At 50.1% G+C, this 12,500-nt stretch overlaps 1 protein-coding gene across 1 annotated transcript in view; it reads left to right on the top strand.

Annotated features, from left to right (window-relative positions):
• Nucleotides 1-11,000, top strand: part of nup133 (nucleoporin 133) — a 24,830-nt gene extending 13,830 nt beyond the window's left edge. The window contains exons 19-25 of the mRNA XM_061089416.1: nt 1,516-1,674; nt 7,155-7,290; nt 9,191-9,309; nt 9,459-9,539; nt 9,612-9,676; nt 10,355-10,443; nt 10,863-11,000. Of these exons, the coding sequence (XP_060945399.1) occupies nt 1,516-1,674; nt 7,155-7,290; nt 9,191-9,309; nt 9,459-9,539; nt 9,612-9,676; nt 10,355-10,443; nt 10,863-10,999 (786 nt within the window). The 3' untranslated portion in view covers nt 11,000. The remainder of the gene's footprint in view (nt 1-1,515; nt 1,675-7,154; nt 7,291-9,190; nt 9,310-9,458; nt 9,540-9,611; nt 9,677-10,354; nt 10,444-10,862) is intronic.
• Nucleotides 11,001-12,500: the final 1,500 nt, after the last annotated feature.

Below are 12,500 nucleotides of genomic sequence, written 5' to 3'. Positions count from 1 at the left end.
AAGACCACCAGGGACTGTATATAAAGACCACCAGGGACTGTATATAAAGACCACCAGGGACTGTATATAAAGACCACCAGTGACTGTATATAAAGACCAGTGACTGTATATAAAGACCACCAGTAACTGTATATAGAGACCACCAGTGACTGTATATGAAGACCACCAGTGACTGTATATGAAGACCACCAGTGACTGTATATAAAGACCACCAGTGACTGTATATGAAGACCACCAGTGACTGTATATAAAGACCACCAGTGACTGTATATAAAGATGACCAGTGACTGTATATAAAGACCAGTGACTGTATATAAAGACCAGTGACTGTTTATAAAGACCACCAGTGACTGTATATAAAGACCAGGGACTGTATATAAAGACCACCAGGGACTGTATATGAAGACCAGTGACTGTATATAAAGACCACCAGGGACTGTATATAAAGACCACCAGTGACTGTATATGAAGACCACCAGGGACTGTATATAAAGACCAGGGACTGTATATAAAGACCAGTGACTGTATATAAAGACCACCAGTGACTGTATATAAAGACCACCAGTGACTGTATATAAAGACCACCAGTGACTGTATATAAAGACCACCAGTGACTGTATATAAAGACCAGTGACTGTATATCAAGACCAGTGACTGTATATAAAGACCACCAGGGACTGTATATCAAGACCACCACTGACTGTATATAAAGACCACCAGTGACTGTATATAAAGACCAGTGACTGTATATAAAGACCACCAGGGACTGTATATAAAGACCACCAGGGACTGTATATGAAGACCACCAGTGACTGTATATAAAGACCACCAGTGACTGTATATAAAGACCACCAGGGACTGTATATAAAGACCACCAGTGACTGTATATAAAGACCACCAGGGACTGTATATAAAGACCAGGGACTGTATATAAAGACCACCAGGGACTGTATATGAAGACCAGTGACTGTATATAAAGACCACCAGGGACTGTATATAAAGACCACCAGTGACTGTATATGAAGACCACCAGGGACTGTATATAAAGACCAGGGACTGTATATAAAGACCAGTGACTGTATATAAAGACCACCAGTGACTGTATATAAAGACCACCAGTGACTGTATATAAAGACCACCAGTGACTGTATATAAAGACCACCAGTGACTGTATATAAAGACCAGTGACTGTATATCAAGACCAGTGACTGTATATAAAGACCACCAGGGACTGTATATCAAGACCACCACTGACTGTATATAAAGACCACCAGTGACTGTATATAAAGACCAGTGACTGTATATAAAGACCACCAGGGACTGTATATAAAGACCACCAGGGACTGTATATGAAGACCACCAGTGACTGTATATAAAGACCACCAGTGACTGTATATAAAGACCACCAGGGACTGTATATAAAGACCACCAGTGACTGTATATAACCCTCACTGCCTCACTCTAGTGAGCTCAGTCCTCTGAGGCTCACTGACGTTCTTCCTGTTCCCGCTGCAGAACTTTGCTGACTTCCTGTTCCGCTGGTACATGGAGAAGGGGAAGAGAGGGAAGCTTCTGTCCCAGCCGGCCGCTCAGCACCAGCAGCTCTCCAGCTTCCTGCAGGCTCACCAGCACCTGAGCTGGCTGCACCACATCCACGTCCACAACTACCACAAGGTGGGAACCTCACTCTGTCTCCTGTCTCCTGTCTCCTGTCTCCTCACTCCTCTCTCCTCTCTCCTCTCTCCTCTCTCCTCTCTCCTCTCTCCTCTCTCCTCTCTCCTGTCTCCTGTCTCCTGTCTCCTGTCTCCTGCCTCCTGCCTCCTGTCTCCTGTGTCCTGTCTCCTGTCTCCTGCCTCCTGACTCCTGTCTCCTGTCTCCTGTCTCCTGACTCCTGTCTCCTGTCTCCTGTCTCCTGACTCCTGACTCCTGACTCCTGTCTCCTGTCTCCTGTCTCCTGTCTCCTGACTCCTGTCTCCTGTCTCCTGACTCCTGTCTCCTGTCTCCTGACTCCTGTCTCCTGACTCCTGACTCCTGACTCCTGTCTCCTGTCTCCTGTCTCCTGACTCCTGTCTCCTGACTCCTGTCTCCTGACTCCTGACTCCTGTCTCCTGTCTCCTGACTCCTGTCTCCTGTCTCCTGACTCCTGACTCCTGTCTCCTGTCTCCTGTCTCCTGTCTCCTGTCTCCTGTCTCCTCTCTCCTCTCTCCTGACTCCTGTCTCCTGTCTCCTGTCTCCTGTCTCCTGTCTCCTGTCTTCTGTCTCCTGTCTCCTCTATCCTGTCTCCTGACTCCTGACTCCTGACTCCTGTCTCCTGATTCCTCTCTCCTGACTCCTGACTCCTCTCTCCTGTCTCCTGTCTCCTGCCTCCTGCCTCCTGACTCCTGCCTCCTGCCTCCTGCCTCCTCTCTCCTGTCTCCTGTCTCCTGTCTCCTGTCTCCTGTCTCCTGTCTCCTGTCTCCTGTCTCCTCTCTCCTCTCTCCTCTCTCCTGTCTCCTGACTCCTCTCTCCTGACTCCTGACTCCTGACTCCTGTCTCCTGATTCCTGTCTCTTGTCTCCTGTCTCCTGACTCCCGTCTCCTGTCTCCTGACTCCTGACTCCTGTCTCCTGTCTCCTGTCTCCTGTCTCCTCTCTCCTGTCTCCTGACTCCTCTCTCCTGACTCCTGTCTCCTGTCTCCTGTCTCCTGTCTCCTGTCTCCTGTCTTCTGTCTCCTGTCTCCTCTATCCTGTCTCCTGACTCCTGTCTCCTGATTCCTCTCTCCTGACTCCTGACTCCTGTCTCCTGTCTCCTGTCTCCTGTCTCCTGGCTCCTGACTCCTGTCTCCTGTCTCCTGTCTCCTGTCTCCTGTCTCCTGTCTCCTGCCTCCTGTGTCCTGTCTCCTGACTCCTGTCTCCTGTCTCCTGTCTCCTGACTCCTCTCTCCTGACTCCTGTCTCCTGTCTCCTGTCTCCTGTCTCCTGTCTCCTGTCTTCTGTCTCCTGTCTCCTCTATCCTGTCTCCTGACTCCTGACTCCTCTCTCCTTTCTCCTGTCTCCTGTCTCCTGTCTCCTGTCTCCTGTCTCCTGTCTCCTGGCTCCTGACTCCTGTCTCCTGTCTCCTGTCTCCTCTCTCCTGTCTCCTGACTCCTCTCTCCTGACTCCTGTCTCCTGTCTCCTGTCTCCTGTCTCCTGTCTCCTGTCTTCTGTCTCCTGTCTCCTCTATCCTGTCTCCTGACTCCTGACTCCTGACTCCTCTCTCCTTTCTCCTTTCTCCTGTCTCCTGTCTCCTGTCTCCTGTCTCCTGGCTCCTGACTCCTGTCTCCTGTCTCCTGTCTCCTGTCTCCTGCCTCCTGTGTCCTGTCTCCTGACTCCTGTCTCCTGCCTCCTGCCTCCTGCCTCCTGCCTCCTGCCTCCTGCCTCCTGTCTCCTGACTCCTGTCTCCTGTCTCCTGACTCCTCCCTCTTGCCTCCTGCCTCCTGTCTCCTGTGTCCTGTCTCCTGTCTCCTGCCTCCTGACTCCTGTCTCCTGTCTCCTGTCTCCTGACTCCTGTCTCCTGTCTCCTGTCTCCTGACTCCTGACTCCTGTCTCCTGTCTCCTGTCTCCTGACTCCTGACTCCTGTCTCCTGTCTCCTGACTCCTGTCTCCTGTCTCCTGTCTCCTGACTCCTGTCTCCTGACTCCTGACTCCTGACTCCTGTCTCCTGTCTCCTGTCTCCTGACTCCTGTCTCCTGTCTCCTGACTCCTGTCTCCTGACTCCTGACTCCTGTCTCCTGACTCCTGACTCCTGACTCCTGACTCCTGTCTCCTGTCTCCTGTCTCCTGTCTCCTGTCTCCTCTCTCCTCTCTCCTGACTCCTGTCTCCTGTCTCCTGTCTCCTGTCTCCTGTCTTCTGTCTCCTGTCTCCTCTATCCTGTCTCCTGACTCCTGACTCCTGTCTCCTGATTCCTCTCTCCTGACTCCTGACTCCTCTCTCCTGTCTCCTGTCTCCTGTCTCCTGTCTCCTGACTCCTGTCTCCTGTCTCCTGACTCCTCTCTCCTGTCTCCTGTCTCCTGTCTCCTGTCTCCTGTCTCCTGACTCCTGTCTCCTCTCTCCTGTCTCCTGACTCCTGTCTCCTGCCTCCTGTCTCCTGACTCCTGTCTCCTGTCTCCTGACTCCTCTCTCCTGTCTCCTGCCTCCTGCCTCCTGACTCCTGACTCCTGACTCCTGACTCCTGACTCCTGTCTCCTGTCTCCTGTCTCCTGACTCCTGTCTCCTGCCTCCTGACTCCTGTCTCCTGTCTCCTGTCTCCTGTCTCCTGTCTCCTGCCTCCTGCCTCCTGCCTCCTGCCTCCTGTCTCCTGTCTCCTGACTCCTGTCTCCTGACTCCTGTCTCCTGCCTCCTGACTCCTGACTCCTCCCTCCTGACTCATGTCTCCTGTCTCCTGCCTCCTGTCTCCTGCCTCCTGACTCCTCCCTCCTGACTCCTGTCTCCTGTCTCTTGCCTCCTGACTCCTGACTCCTGTCTCCTGTCTCCTGCCTCCTGACTCCTGTCTCCTGTCTCCTGTCTCCTGTCTCCTGTCTCCTGACTCCTGTCTCCTGTCTCCTGTCTCCTCTCTCCTCTCTCCTGTCTCCTGACTCCTGACTCCTGTCTCCTGACTCCTGTCTCCTGTCTCCTGTCTCCTGTCTCCTGTCTCCTGTCTCCTGCCTCCTGCCTCCTGTCTCCTGTCTCCTGTCTCCTCTCTCCTCTCTCCTGTCTCCTGTCTCCTGCCTCCTGCCTCCTGCCTCCTCTCTCCTCTCTCCTGTCTCCTGCCTCCTGCCTCCTGACTCCTGTCTCCTGTCTCCTGTCTCCTGTCTCCTGTCTCCTGTCTCCTGTCTCCTGTCTCCTGCCTCCTGCCTCCTGCCTCCTGTCTCCTCTCTCCTCTCTCCTGTCTCCTGCCTCCTGCCTCCTGTCTCCTGTCTCCTGTCTCCTGTCTCCTGTCTCCTGCCTCCTGCCTCCTGACTCCTGCCTCCTGTCTCCTGACTCCTCTCTCCTGTCTCCTGACTCCTGTCTCCTGTCTCCTGACTCCTGACTCCTGTCTCCTGTCTCCTGTCTCCTGACTCCTCTCTCCTGTCTCCTGTCTCCTGTCTCCTGTCTCCTGACTCCTGTCTCCTGTCTCCTGACTCCTGTCTCCTGACTCCTGTCTCCTGACTCCTCCCTCTTGCCTCCTGTCTCCTGACTCCTGACTCCTGTCTCCTGACTCCTGACTCCTGACTCCTGTCTCCTGTCTCCTGTCTCCTGTCTCCTGTCTCCTGACTCCTCCCTCTTGCCTCCTGTCTCCTGACTCCTGTCTCCTCTCTCCTGGCTCCTGGCTCCTGACTCCTGTCTCCTGTCTCCTGTCTCCTGTCTCCTGCCTCCTGACTCCTGTCTCCTGTCTCCTGTCTCCTGTCTCCTGACTCCTGTCTCCTGTCTCCTGTCTCCTGACTCCTGACTCCTGTCTCCTGTCTCCTGACTCCTGACTCCTGTCTCCTGTCTCCTGACTCCTGTCTCCTGTCTCCTGACTCCTGTCTCCTGACTCCTGACTCCTGACTCCTGTCTCCTGTCTCCTGTCTCCTGACTCCTGTCTCCTGTCTCCTGACTCCTGTCTCCTGACTCCTGACTCCTGTCTCCTGACTCCTGACTCCTGACTCCTGACTCCTGTCTCCTGTCTCCTGTCTCCTGTCTCCTGTCTCCTCTCTCCTCTCTCCTGACTCCTGTCTCCTGTCTCCTGTCTCCTGTCTTCTGTCTCCTGTCTCCTCTATCCTGTCTCCTGTCTCCTGTCTCCTGACTCCTGTCTCCTGACTCCTGACTCCTGTCTCCTGACTCCTGACTCCTGTCTCCTGATTCCTCTCTCCTGACTCCTGACTCCTCTCTCCTGTCTCCTGTCTCCTGTCTCCTGACTCCTGTCTCCTGTCTCCTGACTCCTCTCTCCTGTCTCCTGTCTCCTGTCTCCTGTCTCCTGACTCCTGTCTCCTCTCTCCTGTCTCCTGACTCCTGTCTCCTGCCTCCTGTCTCCTGACTCCTGTCTCCTGTCTCCTGACTCCTCTCTCCTGTCTCCTGCCTCCTGCCTCCTGACTCCTGACTCCTGACTCCTGACTCCTGACTCCTGTCTCCTGTCTCCTGTCTCCTGACTCCTGTCTCCTGCCTCCTGACTCCTGTCTCCTGTCTCCTGTCTCCTGTCTCCTGCCTCCTGCCTCCTGCCTCCTGCCTCCTGTCTCCTGACTCCTGTCTCCTGACTCCTGTCTCCTGCCTCCTGACTCCTGACTCCTCCCTCCTGACTCATGTCTCCTGTCTCCTGCCTCCTGTCTCCTGCCTCCTGACTCCTCCCTCCTGACTCCTGTCTCCTGTCTCTTGCCTCCTGACTCCTGACTCCTGTCTCCTGTCTCCTGCCTCCTGACTCCTGTCTCCTGTCTCCTGTCTCCTGTCTCCTGTCTCCTGTCTCCTGACTCCTGTCTCCTGTCTCCTCTCTCCTCTCTCCTGTCTCCTGACTCCTGACTCCTGTCTCCTGACTCCTGTCTCCTGTCTCCTGTCTCCTGTCTCCTGTCTCCTGTCTCCTGTCTCCTGCCTCCTGCCTCCTGTCTCCTGTCTCCTCTCTCCTGTCTCCTGTCTCCTGCCTCCTGCCTCCTGCCTCCTCTCTCCTCTCTCCTGTCTCCTGTCTCCTGCCTCCTGACTCCTGTCTCCTGTCTCCTGTCTCCTGTCTCCTGCCTCCTGCCTCCTGACTCCTGTCTCCTCTCTCCTCTCTCCTGTCTCCTGCCTCCTGTCTCCTGACTCCTGTCTCCTGTCTCCTGTCTCCTGTCTCCTGCCTCCTGCCTCCTGACTCCTGCCTCCTGTCTCCTGACTCCTCTCTCCTGTCTCCTGACTCCTGTCTCCTGTCTCCTGACTCCTGACTCCTGTCTCCTGTCTCCTGTCTCCTGACTCCTCTCTCCTGTCTCCTGTCTCCTGTCTCCTGTCTCCTGACTCCTGTCTCCTGTCTCCTGACTCCTGTCTCCTGACTCCTGTCTCCTGACTCCTCCCTCTTGCCTCCTGTCTCCTGACTCCTGACTCCTGTCTCCTGACTCCTGACTCCTGACTCCTGTCTCCTGTCTCCTGTCTCCTGTCTCCTGACTCCTCCCTCTTGCCTCCTGTCTCCTGACTCCTGTCTCCTCTCTCCTGGCTCCTGGCTCCTGACTCCTGTCTCCTCCAGGCCCACAGGACGCTCTACAGCCAGGCCAACCAGGAGGCACGCTACTTCGTGAAGAAGAAGACGCTGCTGGCGCTCAGTAAGCTGACGGCGCTGGCGTCCGACCTGCCAGACGACCAACTCAACAAACAAGTCGACGGTAAAACACCAAACAGACGTTAGAGACCGTCTAAAGGCCAATTTATGCCTCTCCGTCTTTTCTAAAACGGACAGATAAGACCGCCCTATCCGTCGTGGAACGCCCCCCCCGAGCGCCTCGGAGAGCCCTTCGTGCACCTCTGATTTTTCTAACTGTCCGTGTTTATGTCGGAGAGCCCACGGACAGACCTTGGCTGTGATTGGTCCGCGAACGACATCAATTCCCTACGACTTAATTTCCAGATTTCACATTTCCGGACCTCTAACTTCCTGCTTGACAGCAAACCCAAACACAACTATGATTCTACGATTAATGTGACGTGTGTGTTAAGCCAGCGGAGTTGTCCGGCTGACGGTGGCTCATTAGAGCACTGACGGCATGTGTGCACGCTCACAGACGGTTATAACAAGCTTTCAAAACGGCGCTAGCAGGCTAGGCTAGCGGGCTAGGCTAGCCACCATGCTATCTGCGGTGGTAACAGTGCAAGAATCACGACTTTAAAGGGACTCTTACCTTTGTTGCATTTGAGAATTACAGCACATTCAAATCATCCCGCCTTCCTCCAATGCCCCACCCCCTCGTTCCCATCCGCGGTGTTTTTATGAAGAAACTTTATTTACAAGCAGACTTACGACCTACTGCCTCCGCGCACGCACGTGAGTTTTTGTTTACCAAAGCAATGGATTCGGTAAGTTATCTACATTTACATTCACATATGATGACGGGCCCGAATGCACCACAAGAAGCAGACGGGCTTCCTGTCTGTTTCCATGCAGCAAACAGACAGGTCTGTCGGCCAATAAGGTCCTTCGGTCCGAAGAATTTTATTGGTTGAAGTTTTCACTAAATATTATGAGAGTGAAATAATTGTTTGTTTTTACTCCTGGTGGGTCTGTCTTGCATTTTAGAGTGTCATTACCTTATTAATACCAATTTAACCTTATCCAAAAAAAGTGTCAAAATGCAACAAAGGTAAGAGTCCCTTTAATTCCACTTCTATCATGACACTGTTTCTATAATACCGTCAGGTTAGAAGCAAACACTGGGTAGTAGTAGTTAGTGTCGGGAGTCCCTGCTGACTGTGTGTGGAAGCTGGGGGGGAGCTAGCTCCGTGTAGCTTCTAGCTACATGTAGCCTCAAGCAGATTCAAGCTGTGGAATCAGCAACACAGTTCAGAAACAAGACCGGGGAACCGCTGCGCTAAGAAACGATCACATCAGCATCTTGACCCGCTGGGTGTCACTTTATTTAGTTCTGTTAGTTGCCATGGTTCAGTGTGTGGGAGGAGCTAACATGTCAACAGAGACACGTGGACTTCTTCTTCCCAAATGGGGTAGGCTTCTCTGAGCTCGTCTTCCGTTGCGCCACCTATGGGTTTTGCGGTGAATTGTTTTCAACGTAGAGTCGTCGGAGAAGTAAAAATCAAAAAGTCTCTCCGCTCTCCGTGGAGCCCTCTCCAAGAAACGGACACGTAGAAGCATAATGGAGCCTTGAGTTTAACTGTAACAGGTTCTGTAACGACTCTCTCTCCTCACTTCACACCTGAGCTTCATGTCAAAGCCCCAAAAACACACAAAAAACACACCATGGTCGTAACCACGGTGACCACCTCCACTGTGTGAGTGGAATCAAACTGCATCGTAGTGAAATGAATCCCAACATTTCATTCTGACAGGTATCGATCATTTAAAAAGTCATTTAAAAACATGCACCTGCATTATTAGACATTTTTGCTTCACTAATTGTCGCGGCGTCGTCTGGTTAAATCGACCAAACCCAGAAGTCTGTCAGTCTCCAGGTGGAAGGCATCTCTCCAGGGGGGGTGCAGTCCTTCATGTCCCAGGTGCAGAGCGGGTTGTGGTACGGATCTCTGACCCGGGCTCATGTTCTGTCCCACCAGACATCGTGGAGCAGGAGCGCTTCCTGTTGCACCAGGAGACGCTGCCGCGGCAGCTGCTGGAGGAGAAGCAGCAGAACCCCGACACCATGCCGCTGCTCAGCGCCCACAACCTCATTCAGGTGAACACACACGAGGACGTGTCTTCATGTCCCTCAGTCTCACCACGTGGACCCGAGGTCTCGTCCTCAGTCGGTGATTCTGGTGGAAACTGAACAGCTGCAATATTTGAGTCACGAGATTAAAGCCCGAGCGTGTCCTCTGTGTGCAGTTGTACATCTGCGACGACAACAGAGGAGCCAACGAGTACGACTACAAGAAGGCTCTGGATCTGCTGGAGTACATGGACCAGGTCTGTTCTCCAAACCAGTAACTTCATGGTTCCACTGACGTCCCCTCGTGTGACGCTCTGTCTGTTTTCCAGGAGGACGCCGCGGACACCGACTCTCTGAAGTGTGAGATCCTCGGGAAGGCCCTGAGAAGAGACGAGTGAGATCATCTGTAGAAACTCCCAGTGATTTGTTTATTTGTTTATTTAGAAGGATCCCCATTAGCTCCGCCCTAAGACAGAGCTACTTTTAGTGGGGTCCACATTGAAGACATACATACAGATATCAAACATTTAAAACATACGTTAAATTACAAATATCAAAAGTTAAAATACATTGAATAATGATCATACAATTATATGTTACAAATATCAAAAATAAGTTAGTGGTTATGCAGTTTTACCTTTGTCATGATATAAAACACTGATAGGTAATTCCATAGAAGCGAAAACGTCAAACCATGTAATAGAATACCACACATTTATATACAGTACATCACCATCTAGTGTCACAAGTATGTTGTACCCAAGTGTTTCATTATTTGCTTTTTGAACATACATTTCACGTATGTATGTTACATTACATTAACATACATTTACGTGTCACGTTTATAATTTCTGTTGGTCGCAGGTTCCATGACTTCATGGCTCTGTATCCCACAGTGCGTTTGAGAAAATTGGTCTTAGCTCTGGGGAGAGAAAACCTTCCTTCTATTGCTCGTCTAGTGGCTTAGTTATGTGAGGCTACATTTTTATTTGAATGTAGTGATGTGATGAATGCTCTCTGTCCGTCTCTGTCTCCGGATTGTTTTAAATCATGTCCCCTGTGTGTCTCCCAGCTGGTCCTCGGCGGACGGGAGCGACGACCCTCTGGAAGCCGCTAAGGACAGCGTCTTCGTCAAGATCCTCCTGAAGCTCATCCAGGAAGGTGAGGAGCTGCTCCTGGACTTCCACCTTCATGTCTATTTATTCTATTAAACAATTGAAAGTGATTGAAAGTGATCGATGGTTCAGTGGATTCATGGGTTTTCCTGCTTTTACAGGAAAGTGAATATATTTGGACTTTTAGTGAGTTCACGTGTTTTAATCCAAACTGATTCATTTATTAATCGATAATGAAAATAATCTTTATCTCCTAAATTAAAGCTTCCATCATGATAACGTTTTTATCTTTAGAAATAACGGTCATATGTCTGAAACAGAAGAAGTTCATTATCAGCTTCCACGAGGTTTAGAGTTAGAGAATGGACTGTGAGCCGGACTCCAGGTTTCCCTCCGTGACGGATGTGTGTGTCTGTTTGTGTGTGTCTGTTTGTGTGTTTGTGTTTGTGTGTGTTTGTGTTGCAGGAGTTCCTCTGCAGACGTTCCTGCCGGACGTCAAAGATCTTCTGGAGTCCGACGACCTGAGCGGCTTGAAAACAAAACCCTACTTTGAGTTTGTCCTTCGAGCTAATTATGAACATTACCTCCAAGTGCAGATGTGACCACCCCCCCCACCCCCCCACTCACCCCCCCCCCCCACTCACCCCCATAATGTCTGTTCATGACTCAGTTTGAATAATTGTCCTTTTCTAAATAAAAGTTGATCATATCTGTTGTTTGATTCTTCGGCTCCAGATATCATATTTATTATTGTTAAGTTATTAGTGGCGTTAAGTTGTGTGTGATTTGACCCCCTGAGTAGTGTGTGTGTGTGTGTGTGTGTGTGTTAGTAGTAATGTGTGTTAGTATTAGTGTGTCTGTGTTAGTAGTAGTTATTCCGTGTGGGGGTGCTGGTAGTAGTGTGTGTGTGTGTGTGTTAGGTTAATGTGTTAGAAATAGTGTGTGATAATAGTGTGTGTTAGTAGTTGTTATTGTGTGTCTGTGTAAGTAGTGTGTGTAGGTGTGTTAGTAGTTGTTATTGTGTGTGTGTGTTAGTGTCTTTTTGTGTGATTTGACCTTAGTAGTGTGTGTGTATGTGTTTTGGTAGTTGTTATTGTGTGTGTTAGGTGTGTGTGCATGTGTGTTAGTAGTTGTTATTGTGTGTGTAAGTTGTGTGTGTGTGTAAGTATTAGTGTGTGTGTTAGTAGTTGTTATTGCGTGTGTGTATGTTTAGTGTCTATGTGTGTGATTTGACCTCCTTAGTAGTGTGTGTGTTTGTAGTAATGTGTGTTAGTATTAGTGTGTGTGTGTGTTAGTAGTTGTTATTTTGTGTTTAGTGTCTTTGTGTTTGATTTGACCTCCTTCTTAGTAATGTGTGTACGTGTGTTTGTAGTTGTTATTGTGTCAGTGTGTGTAGGTATAAGTGTGTGTGTTAGTGTCTTTTTGTGTGATTTGACCTTAGTAGTGTGTGTGTATGGGTTTTAGTGGTTGTTATTGTGTGTGTTAGGTGTGTGTGCATGTGTGTTAGTAGTTGTTATTGTGTGTGTTAGGTTCTATGTGTGTGATTTGACCTCCTTAGTAGTGTGTGTGTGTGTTTGTAGTAATGTGTGTTAGTATTAGTGTGTGTGTGTGTCAGTAGTTGTTATTGTGTGTGTGTGTTAGTGTCTTTTTGTGTGATTTGACCTTAGTAGTGTGTGTGTATGTGTTTTAGTAGTTGTTATTGTGTGTGTTAGGTGTGTGTGCATGTGTGTTAGTAGTTGTTATTGTGTGTGTAAGTTGTGTGTGTGTGTTAGGTGTATGTGTGTAAGTATTAGTGTGTGTGTTAGTAGTTGTTATTGCGTGTGTGTATGTTTAGTGTCTATGTGTGTGATTTGACCTCCTTAGTAGTGTGTGTGTGTGTTTGTAGTAATGTGTGTTAGTATTAGTGTGTGTGTGTGTTAGTAGTTGTTATTTTGTGTTTAGTGTCTTTGTGTTTGATTTGACCTCCTTCTTAGTAATGTGTGTATGTGTGTTAGTGTGTGTGTGTCAGTGTCTTTTTGTGTGATTTGACCTCCCTAGTACTGTGTGTTAGTAGTTGTTATTGTGTGTGTCAGTGTGTGTGTTAGTGTCTTTTTGTGTGATTTG

This window comes from Limanda limanda, chromosome 2, assembly GCF_963576545.1.
Source record: "Limanda limanda chromosome 2, fLimLim1.1, whole genome shotgun sequence".
Classification (NCBI taxonomy): Eukaryota; Metazoa; Chordata; class Actinopteri; order Pleuronectiformes; family Pleuronectidae; genus Limanda; species Limanda limanda.
This window is presented reverse-complemented; position numbering and strand designations above follow the sequence as displayed.